The 19,045-nt window shown below is 39.4% G+C and overlaps 1 protein-coding gene across 1 annotated transcript in view; it reads right to left on the bottom strand.

Annotated features, from left to right (window-relative positions):
• The window catches only part of LOC119797751 (versican core protein-like), a 56,983-nt gene that overhangs the window by 16,739 nt on the left and 21,199 nt on the right, over positions 1-19,045 (bottom strand). Inside the window, exons 8-12 of the mRNA XM_038306953.1 lie at positions 16,880-16,909; positions 5,726-5,886; positions 3,497-4,973; positions 3,294-3,407; positions 3,091-3,204 (exon numbers count right to left, since the gene is read on the bottom strand). Coding sequence (XP_038162881.1) covers positions 3,091-3,204; positions 3,294-3,407; positions 3,497-4,973; positions 5,726-5,886; positions 16,880-16,909 — 1,896 coding nt within the window. The remainder of the gene's footprint in view (positions 1-3,090; positions 3,205-3,293; positions 3,408-3,496; positions 4,974-5,725; positions 5,887-16,879; positions 16,910-19,045) is intronic.

Genomic DNA, 19,045 nt, shown 5'->3' on the forward strand with positions numbered 1-19,045 from the left:
CAGCAAGTATTCTGGCTCCTACAAGCTAGTTAGTCTTTCTTTAAGACTCAGCCCCAATCCCAACCAATTATCTACATCAAATACACCTGCCTCACCCCGTTACCTGTATAAAAGACACCTGTCAACACCCAAACAACCAGCATCCAACATCACCACCATGGGCAAGACCAAAGAGCTTTCTACGGACATCAGGGACAAGATTGTTGATCTGCACAAGGCTGGGATGGGCTACAAGAGAATCGGAAAGCAACTTGGAGAGAAAAGATCAACCGTTTGACATCTGCGCTGGCCAATAATGGTTTTTCTACAAAATATTAACATGCTGTTTGTCCAGGGGGGTCAAATACTTGTTTTTCCTCCTCAGATGGTTATCAATTTTTATAAATTCATATGATGTGATTTTCTGGAATTTTCTTTGGGATTCTGTCTCTCACTGTTAGAATGTACATATGATTAAAATTATAGATTGCTTATAAAATTATAGATTGGGTCAAATACTTATTTCCCCCACTGTACAATAAGATCAACCAACACTATTTTTTTAGGGCAAATACCAACGTCAACCCACCAAATATATCAAACCATTGCTCTATTTTTGGTTTCATGCTTTTGTTCCGTGCCACCTGTTGTGGTCTAGAACCACATCTGCAGCTGACTGTTCTGGAAAATCCTAATGTTATGCTACGTTCAGACCGCCAGCAGCAGAGGCAGCAGAAGCAGCTAGTTTACATGCAAAGTCAATGGTTGACGCACATCAAGGCTCAGTAAAAGGTCCTGCAGCGCATTTTGAGCAGCAGGAGCTGAATAAATAAATCACTGAAATCTGGTCATGTTCCATTGCCTCTTAAAACAGCTGTCATTAAACCTCTTCTAAAATCTAAATCTACCCTGGATCCAGATATTCTTTCCAATTACCGCCCAATTTCACATCTTCCTTTTCTGTCAAAAGTGCTGGAAAAAGCTGTTGCCGCTCAGCTGCAGCTTCATCTAGAACAAAACTCCCTGTACGAGAAATTTCAGTCTGGGTTTCGTTCTGCTCACAGCACTGAGACCGCTTTGCTGAGAGTTACTAATGACATCTACATGGCAGCTGATGCTGGGTCTACATCTCTCCTTGTTCTCCTTGATCTAACTGCAGCCTTTGACACTGTGGACCATAACATCCTACTACACCGTCTTCATGCGGAGGTCGGTCTCTGTGACACTGTTCTGGACTGGTTTAAATCTTTTCTCTCCAATCGGCTGGAATGTGTTAGCCTTGGCAAGGCCAAGTCCCAGGCTGTCTCTGTCTCCTGTGGTGTCCCACAATGGTCAGTATTAGGGCCCCTGCTGTTTTCCCTTTACATGCTGCCTTTGGGTCAAATCATTAATCGATATAACATCTCCTTTCACTGCTACACCAACGATATACAACTTTATATTAGAACTGGAGCATCACCATCTTCATTTAATGCTTTCACTTCCTGCCTGGAGGAGATAAGGAAGTGGATGACTCAGAATTTCCTTCAGTTAAACTGCTCCAAAACTGAGGCCATGCTGATCGGAACACCTCACCAGGTTCAATCTTCAACTTTGACGACTGTTTTCTTTTCTGGACAAGACATCCCCTTTTCCACCATAGTTACAAATCTTGGAGTTAGAATGGATTCTCAACTTACATTTGAAAATCACATTAAGCATCTGTTTAAAATCTGTTTCCTTCATCTTCGTAATATCTCCAAAATTCGTCCGTTTCTTTCTTTTTCTGATGCTGAGACTCTCGTTCATGCATTTGTCTCCTCCAGGTTAGACTACTGCAACTCTCTGTTTGTTGGAATCCATAAAAAAACATCTTCAGAAGCTCCAATACACTCAAAACAGCGCAGCCAGGATTCTCTTGAGGGCCCGCAAATCTGCCCATATTACACCTATTCTGCATGACCTTCACTGGCTTCCCATCACCTGCAGAATTCAATAATTTTTTTGGACAGAGTATTTCTGGATCAGGGCTTCCATGTCTGCTTGTATCTCCTTAAATCCCTAGTCAGCCTGAGCAGAAAGCGGCTCCTACTGAGACTGGTTCTGCTAGAAATGTCTTTTGTTAAAAGGGACTTTTTCTTCTCCACTATCGCTGCATGCATGGTCAGATGCATGCTCGCCACATATTCATCCAAATGGAGCGTATAATTCAAAGTCAATATCTCTAAGGAGAAGTCCAGTCATATTCAGAATCCAAACTTCTGAAAGTTCTTTAAATATGAAATTATTCCATCCTGTTCAATAAATGATCAGTGTTTTTAATTCAGAGTAATTTCCATGTGAATGTGCTTTACTGGAGGCATCCATGTTTGTCAAAGAACACTACTGCCACCTACTGGTTTGTGACGTCACGGTGCGGTATCGGCTGTTGATCAAGTCCCAGTGCTGTATCTGGTGTTTGTCACAACGCGCTATTATCCAAGTCATCTTGAAAACATTCTTCTTCCAAATGTTGGCTACATATTACGTGTTTTTTCTCTGGCCAGAAGTTTGATGGCAAACCCTCCCTCTTCAAGTTGGCAATCCAACGACCAACCCGTCCGTGGAGGATCAGGAATCAGAAAGGTGGAATAACTCTTTTTTTTTTCACTTTTACTTAATTGCCATGCACGTGGGCATTGTCAGTTTCACTATACTGTAGTTCTGGTGAATTTCAATGGTGAAGTCCTCTGGAAATCTTCAATAATTGTTGTTGATTGCAGATGTGTCTAGTAGTTGTTATTTTTAATTTTTTTACTGATTAACTTTAAATTCATTAAATCACTGCAAACGTATTAGTTTTTGGTATAAATAATGATCCATTGATTATTCTTTGCTGACCAGACTTTTCCTTTAAGATAACTTGAAATGGGTGTTTTTGGCTAAATTTAAAGTAGAACTCGGCTCTTTTATTGTTTTTTGAAACCCATTTGGGGGGTGGGTGGTGGGGGGGGGGGGTCTTACTGGTCCAGTACTTCTGTTTTTTTTTTCTTTGTGCCCCTTTAAGGTCACGTACTGAATCTGACTGACCTATAACATCGTCTCAAAGCGCAGAAAGCAGCATCAAAAGCCTTAGTTAGAGTTAAACCCAACCTTGATCGCAGAGCTGTCCTGTGTAGCTGGGTAGGCAGAGACAGGTGAAGGAGTTGACTCCATCTAAGCAGGTGGCTCCATTCAGACATGGATTAGAGTTGCACTCGTCCACATCTGCAGGCAATCACAGCAGGTCAGAGTTATTGAATATGATCAATCCGTCAACATGGGGATGGAGTGGTTGGCTCTCTGGGTGTGGGTACCTGTTTCACACTGAAATCCACTGAATCCAGGGGCACAGACGCAGATGTTCTGTGGACCTTTCATAAAACAGGACCCTCCATTCAGGCAGACATTGACTGAGCATGGCAGTAGATCTGCACACATTGAACAAACAGTTAGCTGTGCTGTGATCATCTGTTTGTTTGGAGATGGATAAACTCGATAGGTTCAACTGTTCACATACTTTCAATATTTACAGTGCTGGGCTCCACAGACGCCTTTAAATCGGACCTGGCCTCTGCCTGCTCTGTGATCCCAATCTTTATAGGCATCTCCGGCATCTCTCTTACAGGCATCTCCGGGCGGGACTCCAGCAGTATAGGCACCATCATACTGTCATTTCTGACAGATTCCTCATCTGGGAGAACAGTAGCTGAGGGATGATGAATCACAGCTAATTTGGGACTGGAAGGCGTTGTATGGTCACCAGGTGTAGTCAAGGCTGCAGTTGTAGGAATGGTTTTAGCCTTTGCGCTGTGTGTGGAGCTTGTGGTGGACAAGCTGCTGCTGGGAAGCTCAGAAGTAACAAGTGGAGGTTTGGTGGTGAACGCTGCATGTTTCCTTTCTTCAGGCAAAGTGACCGAATAATGCACAGAGGGACTGGTTTGGGAGGATGCACCATGTTTTTCTGTTGTAACTTCAGTATTCAGAGTTGCCACAGCTGGTAAAACAGCAGTGCTGCCTACTGGAGGCAGATCTCCAGAGGCCTCCCCGTCTCCAGACGCCTGCTCCTCACCTGAGCCTGTTTCTGCAGCACCATCATCTGTCTTTCCATCTCTGGCGTTTTCTTCCAGACCTGCAGGGGGCAGAGGCTGTTGGGTGTGAAGGAATGGATGAACTGACGGATGCGTGTTGGGTTTATCTGGAAGATCGACATCTTGCCCAGAGGCCTCCCCGTCTACAGACGCCTGCTCCTCACCTGAGCCTGTTTCTGCAGTTCCATCTGTAGTCTTTCCTTCTCTGTCGTTTAATTTCTGATCTTTTGGGGGCAGAGGCTGTCGGGTGTGAAGGATGGGGTGAATTGATGGGGGCACATTGACCAGGGTCGGTTTATCTGCATGATCGACATCTTGCCCAGAGGCCTCCTCCTCTCCAGATGCAGACCCTTCAAAGTCGCCTAGGCTGGCTTGTGTTGTTGTTTTTGGGGACTTTATATCTGGGGTCAAAGTTGGAAGCTCTGTGCCTCCTATCTCTGCCTCATCCGTTATCACACCAGCTAGTATTGAAGCGGGGGTGGGAAAGGTCTCATCTCCAGAAGTCTTTTCAGGAGTGGCTTTCCGTTTGTCCTCCAAGTCTTCATGTAGGCCGGGCTGTGAAACATCAAGGAGAATTGGAATTGGCAGTGTGGTAGAGGTTGCTGATGAATACTTAGATGGATGAGTGGTGGTTGCTGCTGATTTATCAAGCTCTTGAGATGGAGTAGTCTGTTTGGGGACTGTCTGGATATCATTGACTGAAACAGTAACAGTGGTCTGGGCTGCATCTATGGAAGGAGTGGCCTCTTCAGGCTCCGCTGTGGGGCTCTGTAAATCATCGTATTTTAGGGTAAACACCGTTGGTTCCTCTTGGTCGCCGAGACTAACCTCCCCCAGATAAACAGGAGAAGCTGTCTCAAACTGATCACCGCGGGCTTCCTCTGGATGTGGTGGATTGAACGTCACCTGGGTGGACGGAAGCAAATAAAAACGTTTTTCAAGAAGAATCAGCTATTTCAGTTTTGTCTGCACATCTATCCAGGCCAGCTGACAGCTATCCTAGGGCCCGGAACCAAAAGTCTTTTTGGGCCCCCGTCTACAACTATCTCTGATCGAGCAGCAAGCCCTTCCATTTGCACTGTGTTATGGGTAGGATGACTCTCTGTCTCCTCCTCAAACACACGCTCCCCCCGCCCCCCAAAACTGCGACAGGAGACCTGCTACAGTACAATGTCCTTTTTCTGCGCCTTAGACTTAGACAGATTTATTTTGTATACACCAGTGTATACAAAAAGAAATTAAGTTTAAAACAGCATCCTTGAAAACATTAATAAATACATAAAAAAAATGTAATATAAACATATAACATATATATATATATATATACATAAATATATGTATTTATTTAGTTTAATATAAAAAAAAAATTCATGACAGTTTTTTCTCAAAAAATATTTCTGCCTGTATTTTTAATAGTCACTGTCAATTTTAGACCCCCCCCCCCCCCCCCCCCTCTGTCCTGGGCCTGGGACAATTGACCACTGGCATGCATCTAGCCCAGGGATCAATTTCCTTCAATGTCTGAAACATGTGCCAACATTTTCGAAACCGATAAAATTAGCCAGAATGACCCACTGTCCAATACCTACATCAGATAGAAAACGAGAAACAAAGGCTTGAGAGAATGAATGATCATCGGGTTGAACGCTCCCCTGTACCTCATGTTTTCCATTGACAAAGCGGATCTTCTCCGATAGGAGTTCTGAGTCTTCGTTGTTCAGGACAGCCTCACTGGATATCTGTGTGAGTCCAGGGATGTGTGGGAAGTGAAACTGGGAGCCATTTGATGGCTGGTTCAGGAAATCCAAGACATTTTTCACTGGAGGTGGAGGAGACGGAACAAGTTTTAAGAAAACAGACGCAATCGGATTTTAAGTATAACTCTGGATAAGCTATTTGTACCAAATGGGGGCTGAAAATGATTTACAAATTGATGTGATAAATCTTTGGATGTTAATAAAACTTTAGTAAAAGTTTGTAAGTAGAGTAATTGCATAATACGGATCTGGACTTGTGAAATTCCTTAATTCTTCCAAAAACTTTCAAACTGTGGTGAAGGTGGAGAAGTTGTCAGGCTTCTTTAATTTACTGTTTGGTTCCTAGAATTTCTGAAAAGTTATCCTGAGCTACCTCTATAGTTCTGCTGCTATAGGCTTAGACTGCTGGAGGACATAGGGACCCCTTTTTCATCATTCTGCATCATTCCATCTCTATTCTCCCACTCTGCAGAATCTGTTAGTTCAAAATTTAATGTTAAGCTCTCCTTTTTCTCATAGTAGCTTCATCTGGTCTGTTCCTGTTTGGCTGTGACTCCATCCTGGAGAGAAATATCAGCTGTGCTGCTGCCATCAACACCTTTGTTTCTAGATGTTGGAGATCGGCCTGTTTGTCAATGTTTCTCTGACTGTGACTAACTGGATGTGCTCTCTTCATCCTCTGACATGGGAGCTGGCTCGGAGCTCGTCTGCCTGGCTGTGTGTTTCCTGGACGGGGCCGCCTGTGGAGCTGGTTGACAGTTGCCTTTTGTATCTATGCTTCTTTTTCTATGTCTGCTTCTGTCTCCTTGAACCCCAGTGGGCCTCAGCAGATGGCCGCTCACACTGAGCCTGGTTCTGCTGGAGGTTTCTTCCTGTTTAAAGGGAGTTTTTCCTCTCCACTGTCGCTACAGGCATGCTTAGTGTGAGGGATTGCCTTCGAGTCAATTAGTCGATGCAATCAACGGTTTTCCTTAGACAGAAACTTTGAATCAAATTGACTGTGTGATCCGGTGAACTGTAAAGTGTCTTTAGATGACATGATTTGTGAATTGGCGCTATAGAAATAAACTGAATTTAATTGAAATGGCAGTGGAAACAAAGTTTGAGAAATTAATTGCAATTTCACGATTTCCTGCCCTTCAGTATCTGTTCTTTATTTCCCAGCCTCTTGCAGATGGAATCACTTTGAATATCCATTGTTGATGTGCATTTTGTACCAAGTTACACCCAAACATGACCTATATTGACCCTTGTCTCCAAAAGTGGTCCTTAAATGTTTGGCAGAAAAATGGACCAGTTGAATTTTGTTTGTAGAATGTGATCATCTTAGAATAAAAAAAATAAGTGTTTTCCAGCTTATTTGGCTTCTCACCAGTGTTGAGTAAGTTACTCAAAAAAGTAGCTAGTTCTAGTTAATACATATTGCTCCAAAAAAGTGAGTTAGTAAATCAGTTACTGCTGAGTGAAAGTTTGTTACTAGCCAAAGTAAATATGCAGTTACCTTTTATCTATTTACCTTTTATGTATTAAAATGTCCAAGAATTGGAAAAACTTTATTGCTTTTGGAATTTAAAATACAGCTAATAGTTTATTTATGGAATATAAGGTGTTTGCTATTAATTAGCAAATTAAATAATTAATTTAAAGGTCTACACACCTGAAAACATTGAAAAACAATTTGCACTACTGGAAAAACAATCTAGAAATAAGTAAAAAGTTCCTTAAATTAAGTATATTTACCCTTAATTTGAGTAGGTAAATGAGATAGTTTGCCAATGGAATCAGTATTTTTTCTCTTAAAATAAGATAATTAGATCATATGAACTTTAAATAAGACAATGCAATTTTTTTTCTAATTTTAAGTCTAAATTGTCTTGTTTCATTGGCAAAATGTCACTTTTACCTCCTCTATCAAGAACAAATGCACTTAATTTAAGAAAAAATGACTCATCTAGGTTTCTATTTTTTCCAGTGTATTGTGGTGTATTTGACCAGTTAGTTGTAATACAATTATGTAGATGTTATCATGTGTCTTGTTTGTATTAAAAGAAAAATAAGATGTTTTAGAACTTGATATTTTTGCACAACCTTCAATAGGCTATCAAATAGCTATGAAGCTGAAAAGCAATGCTTTCAAGCAATTTAACAAAAATATATGTATACTTTGGTGCAGGTTTTAACAGGGGTTACACAATTCCAGGAAAGGAAGAAAAAACAAAAAAAACCCTAGCAGGACCTAACAGGAAAACATAAACCATGCAAATAAAATCATTATTTACATGGTTCCAGTAGTTGTAGTCCTGCTGAGGAGACATTTTTCCTCTGAACTGTTTTTATAGATTCTTTTGATAGTAATATTTGCAAACATATCTGATGGTTTTCTCTTTCTTTAAACTATTAAGCTCTCTGTTTCTGTGCAGTCTACACACCAGACTGTTTACTTTGAACGCTGCCATGGAAATGTTGGGTAACGTCTTTCTAAACTTTCATTTCCTTTAATTACTGCGACCTTTTGATTGAGTTTATTTATAATATGATTCTGCTGATCAAGCAAAGGATCTAAAACTCCTAAAACCAGATATTTACATCCAGTTTATAAAAAGATGCATAGTAAACTTTCTTATTTCATTCATCTATTTAGAATAAACTTCTTTTGTTTTGGATTAGAAATGATTATAAGAAGTATTTAGATTTGCTGAAAACAAAAAGGAGAGAAGTATTCTCTCTGTTACTGTCAGAGGTTTACATGCACGTAATATAGCAATAATAAAACTTTTTTGAAATTCTGTGTCATTCTGAATAAGGTATTCCCAGCATTTATGCCTAAATTCAATCAAAGCACTCCTAAAATTGGCATTGTTTTTAATTTGCTTTTAAAAATAAAAAACCCATCTACGGGGTGTGAATGTCTGGCATTTTGATAAAGCTTCTAGTTAGAGTGGCTCAGGTTATCCTGAGCTATCTCTATAGTTATGCTGCTATAGGCTTAGACTGCTGGAGGACATAGGGACCCCTATTCATCACTCTGCCTCATTCTATCTCTATTCTCCCACTCTGCAGAATCTATTAGTTCAATCTCTAACGTTCTGCTCTCTCTGCTTTTTCTCATATTCGCTTCATCTGGTCTGTTCCTGTTTGGCTGTGACTCCATCCTGGAGAGAAATATCAGCTGTGCTGCTGCCATCAACACCTTTTTGTATAGATGTTCCAGATCAGCCTGTTTTTCAGTGTAGTCCTGTTTCTCTGACTGTGAAATACGGCTTTAACCAGGATGTGCTGCACAATGCATAATTTTACATACATCATGGAAGTCATGCGATCGTCCCATATTAAATGTTTTCAAAAGCAGCCGTACAACCAACATTTCAGTGGACATCCGTCTAAACAAGACCTCATTTTCCTAATCATCTAGATCTTTTACTACTTCCCTCATTTCACCGAACAAGGAGGAGATCAACAGGGAGATGAGAGAGAGCTGAGCACTGAAAGAGAAGAACAGCTGACAGAGAGAGCAGCAGCCACCAATCCAAAGCATCTCAAAAGCTTCCTCTTGATTTAGGCAGAGATAGCAAAAGTACTCACTTTCCGTACTCGAGTAAAAGTACAGATACTTGTGTTAAAAAATGCTCTGGTAAAAGTGGAAGTACTGATTAAACTTCTTTACTCAAGTAAAAGTAACAAAGTACAGGCTTGTAAATTTACTTAAAGTATAAAAGTAAAAGTAGAAACCACTTTTTTCATGCCGTTGCCTACATTTTAAATGGATGTCTGCCAATAGGACTTGATCTCTGTTGTGTTCATTTTCAATCATCTCGTCGTCCATGCTACTATGCTAACGCCACCGCCACCAAGCTGCAATGATTTGCCGCAAATGAATACCGCCGAATCTGTCGATTCATCTTGTAGTGGTGCGTCAAATGCAACGTAGATTCCCATCCAATTAGACTGAATTTGGTATTGATGACGTGAAAAATAATACCGGTAACTCCATTGAAATGATTCAAAACTAAAGTAACGGGCCAATTTTTAAAATGTAAGGAGTAGAAAGTACAGATATTTGTGTAAAAATGTAAGGAGTAGAAGTAAAAAGTCGCCATAAAAATAAGTAGTAAAGTAAAGCAAAAATATCGGAAAAATCTACTTGAGTACAGTAACGATGTATTTGTACTTCGTTACTTCCCATCTCTGGATTTAGGGAATAAGATCACAGGTCCTAAACAGGACAGTTCTAGTTCCCGCTCACACACAAAAAGAGCCTTTCATTAAAACTGGTTGAAAAGCTTTAAATGGTTGAAATATTCTTCTAAAAAATGTTGCTTTCACAAACTGTGTTTCTAAAATGCATGGACTAAAATAAAACAGCAGTCTGTGGAAACACATTTGCAGAGAATTTTCAGTGAGCCGAAATGATCAGTGAGGAAATTCTGTTAAAAAAGCATCATAAAAGCCAGATTACATTTTGGAAATGTCCCTAAAATGAAAAACTTTGGTCACATGTCCTGATTTAGCTCAAATGAAAGTGTTTGGCCATAATGAACATCTTTGTGGAACAAGGTGGGAAAAATGAACAAACCCAAGAACCCCATCCCACTGATGAAGCACCGTCTTGGCAGTAAACTGCAGTGCAGACATTTTGCAGTAGGAATGACTGATGCACTAAACAGAGTAGAGGTCATAATTAGGAAAATATAATATAAAAAAATATTAGGAAAACCTTAAGGCGTCAACTATGAAGTTAAAGATGATTTTTGCCGTGGATACAATACTTGAATATGTGTGTAAAACTCTAAATTTAAAGTAGCAGAAGTGAAAAAGCAGTTATAACATTTTCTCTGCAATGGGTTTTATTCATCATCACTTTGCTAAATGGTTCTTGTTTGGGGGTTTCTTCTGCATTTTGATGTTTCTGATCTGTTTGTTGCCATTTTGTTGTCCCTGGTGATTTAGTTTCTTAGTCTGGTGTTTTTTAGCCTCAAGAAAAACACTCCAGGCTTTAGATGTGTCTCTGCTTCAGCAGTACTAATTTCCATTGATAGTTAAAGTAAAGTAAATAAAAAAAAAAAAAACAAGGAAACAGGATTTTTGTTTTGTTATTGTGCAGGTAAAGATTTGCTCTTTACCTGATCATATTCTTCAGCTTAAAAGCAAGTAAAGGAGAAGTTTTAGGCTCTATGGCTGCATGGGTGGAATGTTATGCTATCTGAATGCACACGCAGATTGGGCCCCTTTCAGCTTTACTTTGCGTAGTTCATAGAGAGATATTTTAGCCACATGTATGAAGATTTAAAGAGGTTGTGGTTTTGAAAAGCTCTAATCTGAGGCTCCATCTTCTTTTTCTTTCATTTCATATAAAAAGCCTTTTTTTTAACCCCCTTTACAGATGGTTTTACTAAAACATCTGTCTTCTCTCGCTAAAATGTGGACAATTACAACCTCAAAATGTTTATTATTTATTTATGATTTTACCTTTCTACCCCCTCAGCTCCACTTCCTTCCTTCCTACTTCTCCTGACCTGGACTTTATGCATTTTATAATCTCTCAATCTTCCACTGGATCCTTCTGTTGCCATGTCCTTTGTTGCCCATCATACTTCTCTTTTAATCCAAGTACTTTTTCTCCCTGAAAGATTCTGAAAGGTTAGCTTTTTTCCTGTTATCATTAAGATCCTTCTTTTCTACTCCCCTCATGTCTGCATTTCAGTCCTGCAAACAATCAACTAAACATGACAATCTGGCTCAAACAGGAAAAGTTTAGTGGGATCCAATGTGGTCATGCAGCGAGAAGAAAAAAAGTCTGTCTTTTTTTATACAGGCAATACAAATGTGTAGTTTCCGCTGTAGCAGTGAGCTGTGCCCCACTTCAGCTCGTTTCTGATATTGATTTGAAGCAGCCGCAGATAATAAACAGTTTCTGGCCTCTGTTTGTTATGATTAAGACCCATTGCTGCCAGCAGCTGCCATAAAACAATGCATGCTTTTGTCTCCTCATTAGAATTTTATGTTCAATGTGGGAGAAAGGTTGTGGGAAATTGGGCAAAACTCTGCCTGCAGGGGATTTAAACTGACATCTAACAGAAAAAAAAAGAAACTTAAAGAAAAGACCAGAAACCACTTCCTGGTAATACTTTATCTTCAATGAGTTCAATGAGAGTTAGGTTTTCCAAAATGATGTGGTAAGATGAGGAAGAGGAGGCTGACTCTGATGTTGAAACTATAATTAGTTTGATTTGTGGACTATTCTTACTGGGAGCTCATTTTCATTTTACTCAGAATAGATAAATAAAGTGTCCCTTTAAAATGTGTAGGATCAGTATGTGGGCTCCATGGTGGTAGCACTGTTGCCTTGAAACAAGAAGGTTCTGGGTTCTATTCACCGGCCTGGGGTCTTTCTCCATTTTCCATGTTCTCCCTGTGCATGCATGGGTTCTCTCTGGGTACTCCACAGTCCAAAAACGTGACTATTAGGTTAGCTGGCTTCTCCAAAATGTGTGTGGGGGTGTGTCTGCCCCAAAGGATTACTGTTTCTTTTGACAAGTTACATTTTTGAATACTTTTACGTTTTTTTTAAAGTATTTATGGTTTTGTAATGAAAAGTAACGACGCAGGATGAGGTATTTAGTCATATTTTTCATATAAAATGAATCATGTAAATCATGTAAAGCACTTTGCATTGTCTTTGCACTGAACTGTGATATACAAATAAATCTGCCCTGCCTTGCCTTGCCTTGCCTTGCCTTGTGTTGCTGCTGATGTGTATTTGTGTGCTTTTGTTCTTTGAAAATCATTTTTCTGTAATTGTATTATTATCATAAAAGCAAAATAGTAAAAAAAAGGATATGACAAAAAATAAGATGTAGTTGTCCCTTTAAAGTCCACTGGTGCTTTTTGTTCTCATTAACCACATTTTTTAAATATCTGTATCAGCTACCATGTTGCTGTAAAAAATGTTGTGTAGCTCCTATCTAAAAGCTATGGCGAGCTAAATTTCTTTCACATTTTTTGCAGTGTTTCAAGTCACCTACGTATTTGGGAAAGCGTCGTCCAGCTAAACCACCTTCAGGCCTGTTTGGTGAACAAGACCAGCTAAACCACATATCCCAGTGGGTGGGTGTTTTGGGTGCATGGTTGAATGTCTTTGTCTTGCCCTATCATGGACTGGCAACCACTCCAGGGTTTACCCCGCCTCTTACCCATAGACTGCTGGATGGATGAACGAACAGATAGACGGACGGACGAAGAATGTGCAAACGGACGGATCATCAGTATGTTTATTTCCAATTTATTTGCTAGCTAAGATCTGAGAAAATCTCTGACCTTTGTGCCGCTTCATTAATTATCCCCTGTTGAGCTCCATCAGCTAAGAACTGTGGGACAAAATCTGAGTCCTGTTTCTGTTCCACGCAGTGTTCCTGGGCTGAGTTTTGAGTAAACCCACTCTTCTGGACAATGAATGGTCCCACGCATCGTATCAGGATATGTTGTGTTTTCCATAAAGCTGAATTCACTGAAGACCTTTTGTTCTCTAGACAAATCCTTTTCCAGATGTCCCAAAGGATTTGGAGCAGAGAGAATAACTTTGCATGGGTCTCTTTCTGTCCATCATTATACGGCCAGCAGAATTAGACTCTGCCATTACCCTTGTTTTGCTTGGATAGACCCGACTTGTCTGTTTTCCTGTCACAATCCTGCCTCTGCCAACATTGAGCAAACTCTATGGTGGTAAAACTATAATTATCCAGTAAGCACTGATGCTTTAGACATTACTGAGACAAGGTAATCAGCCTGTTTAATAGATTCACCAGATGATTTTATCCTGCAGTTGACCAGTGATGGCACTCCGAATCTATTGGCATTATTTGTTTTTTGTCCATTTTGTAAAATAATTTAAAACAAACAGCAAAATTGTGTTTATGTTTTGTATCAAAGTTTAAATTTTAAGAAGCTGGTAAAGATTCTCAGTCATCCAGGTCATAGTCATACCTGTCTATGTCCCCTTTCAGAGGCAGGCTAACAAAAGTAGCCAAACGACCCCCATTCCAAGTGGTGGACCTATTCGTCTGTTTCAATTTGCATGTTTTCTAAACAAAAATAAGGTTTTGTTGGGCTGCTGGATAAAACCTGAGCTCTACGCTATTCCTGACATTTTGAACTGAAAACACTTCGTGGATGGGAAGTGAAACGCCTTTAAACTTGGAAACAAAGTCCTTTGGATTGCTTTTGAATGTTTTTGGAACAATTTATATTTCAAGAGTTGTTTTTGTTCATAAAGCACTTTGAAATGCATCTCTGCTGAGCTGGGCTGTTTGGGTTTCTGATGTGAAAAGGTGCAAAGCTTTCCTTAATAAAAAAAGCTTTATAGTGTGATTTCATTTCCTTTAACCATAGATATTTTAAGTTTAGAGCCAGTGTTAACAGTTGGCCGTTGTATATCTATCACCCTTCAGCTTCCTAACAATGTCTGATTTTTTATTGATAGGAAGAGCTGATTATTTTCATTTCCCTTCCATGTTTCCTGTTGGAGCAGCTGTGTGCAGGAAAGTGACACTCAGAGCATTTAAACCAGACGCTAAAATGGCCAAGTGTCAGTGTCATGAAGTTGGAAGTGATAATGTGATGGAAAATAACAACCTAAGAGTTACTAATAAAAGTATACAGTGGAAGCATTGGCGGCCAGCAAATATTGGTAATGATTGATATGTGTTTAAAACACCTGACTCAGTTTCATTGTCAGCCTTGTGGAAAGATTTTATGGCCTCTTTCAAGGCTCTCCTACTCTCAGGTGTCACTTTACCTGCAAACAAACATTTCCTTTGCTGTATCTGCTCTCTGGGTGGACATTAACACCTTTTCTCTTCCTAAACGATCACTTGTGAGAGGAGTAATGACATATCCTTTCCCTGGCTTGCTGTGTAAACCTGAATGACGTACTGAAGAAACCGCATCTGTTCTACTAAAAACATGTGTGTTTGAATTATTGCCTCATAACATAAAGGATCTTGTATTCAAATAAATGAGAGTAAACTCTCTGGTAGTAGAGTGCTAAGAAAGCCAAGAGTATATTTTTCATTAAAACAAATCCTTCTAATGAAGATGACAAATGCTTCTAAAGATACCAAACAAGCAAAATCATTAGGATTTCTGATTCTAAGGAAGGCTACAAGCTCAAGAATGACCAGTGGTGATATCAACAATGTATAAAGGATTGATAGTTAATAGGAAAACCTTAATGCTGTGTATTAGTGACAAATGGGCAAAAGAACTAGAGGAGGACATAAGTGATGACATGTGGTACGCTATTTTTAAATCACAGGTACTATCTCGTGGCCTGGTGGTTAGGGCATGGAGCTTGGATCCTGCGATCAAGTCCCACTCCTGCAGACTGCCACTTTGGGTCTCTGAGGTCATTACAGTGTTATTATGTGAGAGTAGAGAGAATGAAGCAGAATTATGAAAAGTGGTCCCCATGTGTTCCAGCAGTCTAAACCTATAGCAGCATATCCATAGAGATAGCTCAAGATAACCTGTTTCACTTTAACTATAAGCCAATACATGGTTCGATCCCCACAGCCCCCACTCTGAGCAAAACCCTTAACCCCACACTGCCCCCCAGGCATCCCACGATGGCAGCCCATTGCTCCCCAAGGGGATGGGTAAAATGCAAAGAGTGAATTTCTCTAATGTGAGATCAATAAAATTCAATTATTTATTATTATTATTATTTACTATTTCTAGGATTTGTAAAATCTACTGTTGGAAAAAATTTGTAAGTTTTTTTATTACTCCAACAATAATAAAAAGGCATTGTTGTCATTAAACCTGCCCAGCTGGAGACTGTGTGGTCATGCATATATCTTCTGGAAGTGCTGCAATTTTGGGAAGATGTTGCCAAAGAAATTGATTGATAAGATACTGCACCCAGAAAACAATACTTTATATAGGATATTTTATTTATATACATTATATTTTAGTTATGTAAAGGGAGCTTCAGAAAGATTCAGAAGAAGGATCTTTATCTCAAGCCACTTATTTTCTTTATCCAGAATGTGAACATTCTGCTCCTCAAAAGAATGTCCTTTGTCCATCAGGAGTAGATGTAAGTCTTGTCCAGAGGAGGGCGCTCATCTGTGTTGGGCCATGCATCTGTGCAGAGGTTGTTTGGTTTCTCCAATATAAAGATCAGAGCAAATCAAACAAGGTCTCCACAGACACATGGTCCAACAATTCCAGCTTCCAAAAGCTTACATTTCAGTTATAGAGATGATCCTTTCCAGGTATCACCACAACCCCCGCCTCATCACAGGGGAACAAAGTACCTCCTCTCTTCAACCTGGTGAACAATCCCCCTCTTTAATGGCCGACCTTCAGAATCATAGACAGGTTTCAGATATTACAAGCTAACGATGGAACCAAACGACCCGCTCATCGGTTTCCATTTGCATGTTTCCAAGCGATACAAGGCTTTGTCTATATAAAGCCTCAAACTCACTGCGGATCCAGACATTTGAATTGAAAAAGCTTCCTGGAGGGGAAACAAAACATCTTCAAACCTTGGAAACCAAGTCCAGTGGATTGTTTTGTTTTTTTACTTTTACAGAATGACTATGATTTGGATGACTGAGAATCTTCATCAGCAAATATCATCAACGATTGGCTGGGTGGAAGGTGTGTTTTGGACGCGTTTTGTAGGTGGCTGCAGGTGCAGCTAGACCCTCCTCTACATACACTATAAAATACCTAGACGGGCGTGTCTCACTTTAGTCATGTACAACAACAGAAAACAATTTAATGACTACTTTTTGGTGTTTTTTGAAGGGTATGGCGATCTGACGGCTCTTCCATGCAGTCGTAACTGTGTGCAGTAATACAAAGTATTCATGCGTTGTGGGACCATGCTCTCAATTTCTTGTTTATCTGATATTTAAACCCCATCTTTCAATATTTACCTTAAGATATTTGCCTATCAGTAAAGATTAAATAAATTATTCAGTCTGTGTTAAAAGAAAATAGTTTCTTAAAAGGTCTAAGTAGAATTGCAATAAGTAGTCACTATCTTACCTGCTTTAGACTGGTCTTTTGGATCAATCCCTGCAGGAAAGAGAGAAGAAGAGATTAGTTTATCTTGTTTGATGCAACTCCCTAAAATTTCAGCCATTCTTCTGCAGATTTGATTAAAAAAGAAACAACTGAAGCCTATGATGCTTGTGGGGCTTTGGAGTAAATAATGTTATGTTTTATATCCCACAGTTGAAGTGAACAGAGCTCATCTTGGTGTTAGATGCAGAGCTTTCTCCATTAATAAGAAACAGATTTGTAGCATTATCGTTGGTGGCAGAATGGATGCAGCAGTTGGCCTCATGGTGAGCACTGAGTGACTGAAGTTTGTTTTCTGGAAAATATGCTTTTTTTGCTGTTTGTGTCAAACAATATTGGTGAATAAGGCCAATGCAGCTCTCTTCACTTTAAACTTGATGATTATCGATGGGCCTCAAGGACTGTAGACTCAAGTGCTTTTCAGCAGCCAGAGTTTGTTTTTTCTTTCCATGTTTTGTGTTAAGAAGATCCAGCAACAACGAGCTGAGAAGCAGCAGCTGTATTCTGTAACACTTTCAAAGTTGCTCTATGTCAGATTCATATATTCAAGATAACACTTTAAGATATATTATTGAACACATTGCAGATTTTCTCTTCTTTTATGATCCCGATAACATCCCGGCTTTATGAAAGAGGAACACTATGTTCTGAACAACTTTTGTGTAAACTTTGTACAAGCTTAATTACTGAACTAGTTTTAAATTTAGAGAAAATATCTAAGAAATTGGGTTCTGTGGTTTCTACAGGTTAAAGGACAAAAAAAAAAATAAATCTGGTAAAATTCATTTTTTTCTGCAGAGGGCTTAAGATTTCAGCCATTACAAGCACAGTCTATCAGACCACCTCCTTTTTTTATGACAAAATCATTGAAATATGTGAATGAAGCAGCATTGTTTGGGAATTGTGCCATTTATGAAACACAGTTTAAACCAGATGTTAGACAAAGATCTAATCCATTCTCCTATACGAATGGTGTTCTGACCTACATGCGTACCGTATATATCCCCCAGCTTTATTTTTGACAGTTACCACTTGAAGCCGAAGCTAAAAACTTAGAAATGTTTAGGTGGTAAACTTTAAAGTCAATCAATGGATTTACAACCAGCTATGCTAAATTTAGACCTTGTTCTTATAAGGGATAAACTGTCCAAACCTTGTAATGTAACCATAGCAGCAAACTGTCTTTTTGAGGCTCCAGGAAACACCAGAGCAAAAACTTAAACTGAAATGTTTACCTTACATTTAACTTCACCACTGGCCAGACAGATGTGACAGCTTTCAAAGCCTCCACATCTGGCTTTGCTGAGTCACTACGTTTTTTTTGGCATATCTGATACTACAACCTTAAAGATAAACACTTATTTTCTGTTTTTCACTGAGAAACACCAGAGTCACAATCAAATTGTTTTGTTGAATATTCCTCTATAGCTCCTGACAGCAACCTCAGAAAACAAACTTTGTGCCCCAAAGTTTACCATCAGACCTTAGAAAATATGCAGAACAGTATGTTGCAACGCATGCATGTGGGAATAAACATTATGAGCAGAGGCTTGGTAAAACTGAAAGAGATAATCTATGCTTAGTAGAGATTAATGCTGCTAAAGTCTCTGTTTTCTGTACCTTATATACTGTAGATGTTTATCATTTGAGCAAATTTTTTATATTCACTCAGTTTTTTTCTTTCTTTTTACAGATTTGCTTATGTTGCAAACAGTGGCAGAGTAAGGCTCATCTATAATGCCTGTGTTAGGAACCCTCATTCATTCCTAAGTGTTTTTTAAATATAACACAGAGATTAATTAATTAATTAATTAATTAATTAATTCCAGGGCAAAGAAGGAATTACTTTAGGTTAGGATTCATTCAGTGATAACAACCTATTGAGCCTAGTAGGAGGTATGAGGCACAAACTGATGCCCTTCTTTGGGACTGGAAATCGCTTATAACGACCATTTAATGGGATGATAACATCCAAAGCGGCTGGCAAAACTAACCGTCACTTCAAAAAACAAGCAGCCATAACTGCAGCTGTAAGGACATCTGGGGCTGAGTCAATATTTTCTTATTATGCCTCAGTTTTTGCATTGATCTTTGAAAAACTCTTTAAAAAATGCATCCTCAGAAAATACA

This window comes from Cyprinodon tularosa, unplaced genomic scaffold, assembly GCF_016077235.1.
Source record: "Cyprinodon tularosa strain WSP-4 unplaced genomic scaffold, ASM1607723v1 ctg598, whole genome shotgun sequence".
Lineage (NCBI taxonomy): Eukaryota > Metazoa > Chordata > Actinopteri > Cyprinodontiformes > Cyprinodontidae > Cyprinodon > Cyprinodon tularosa.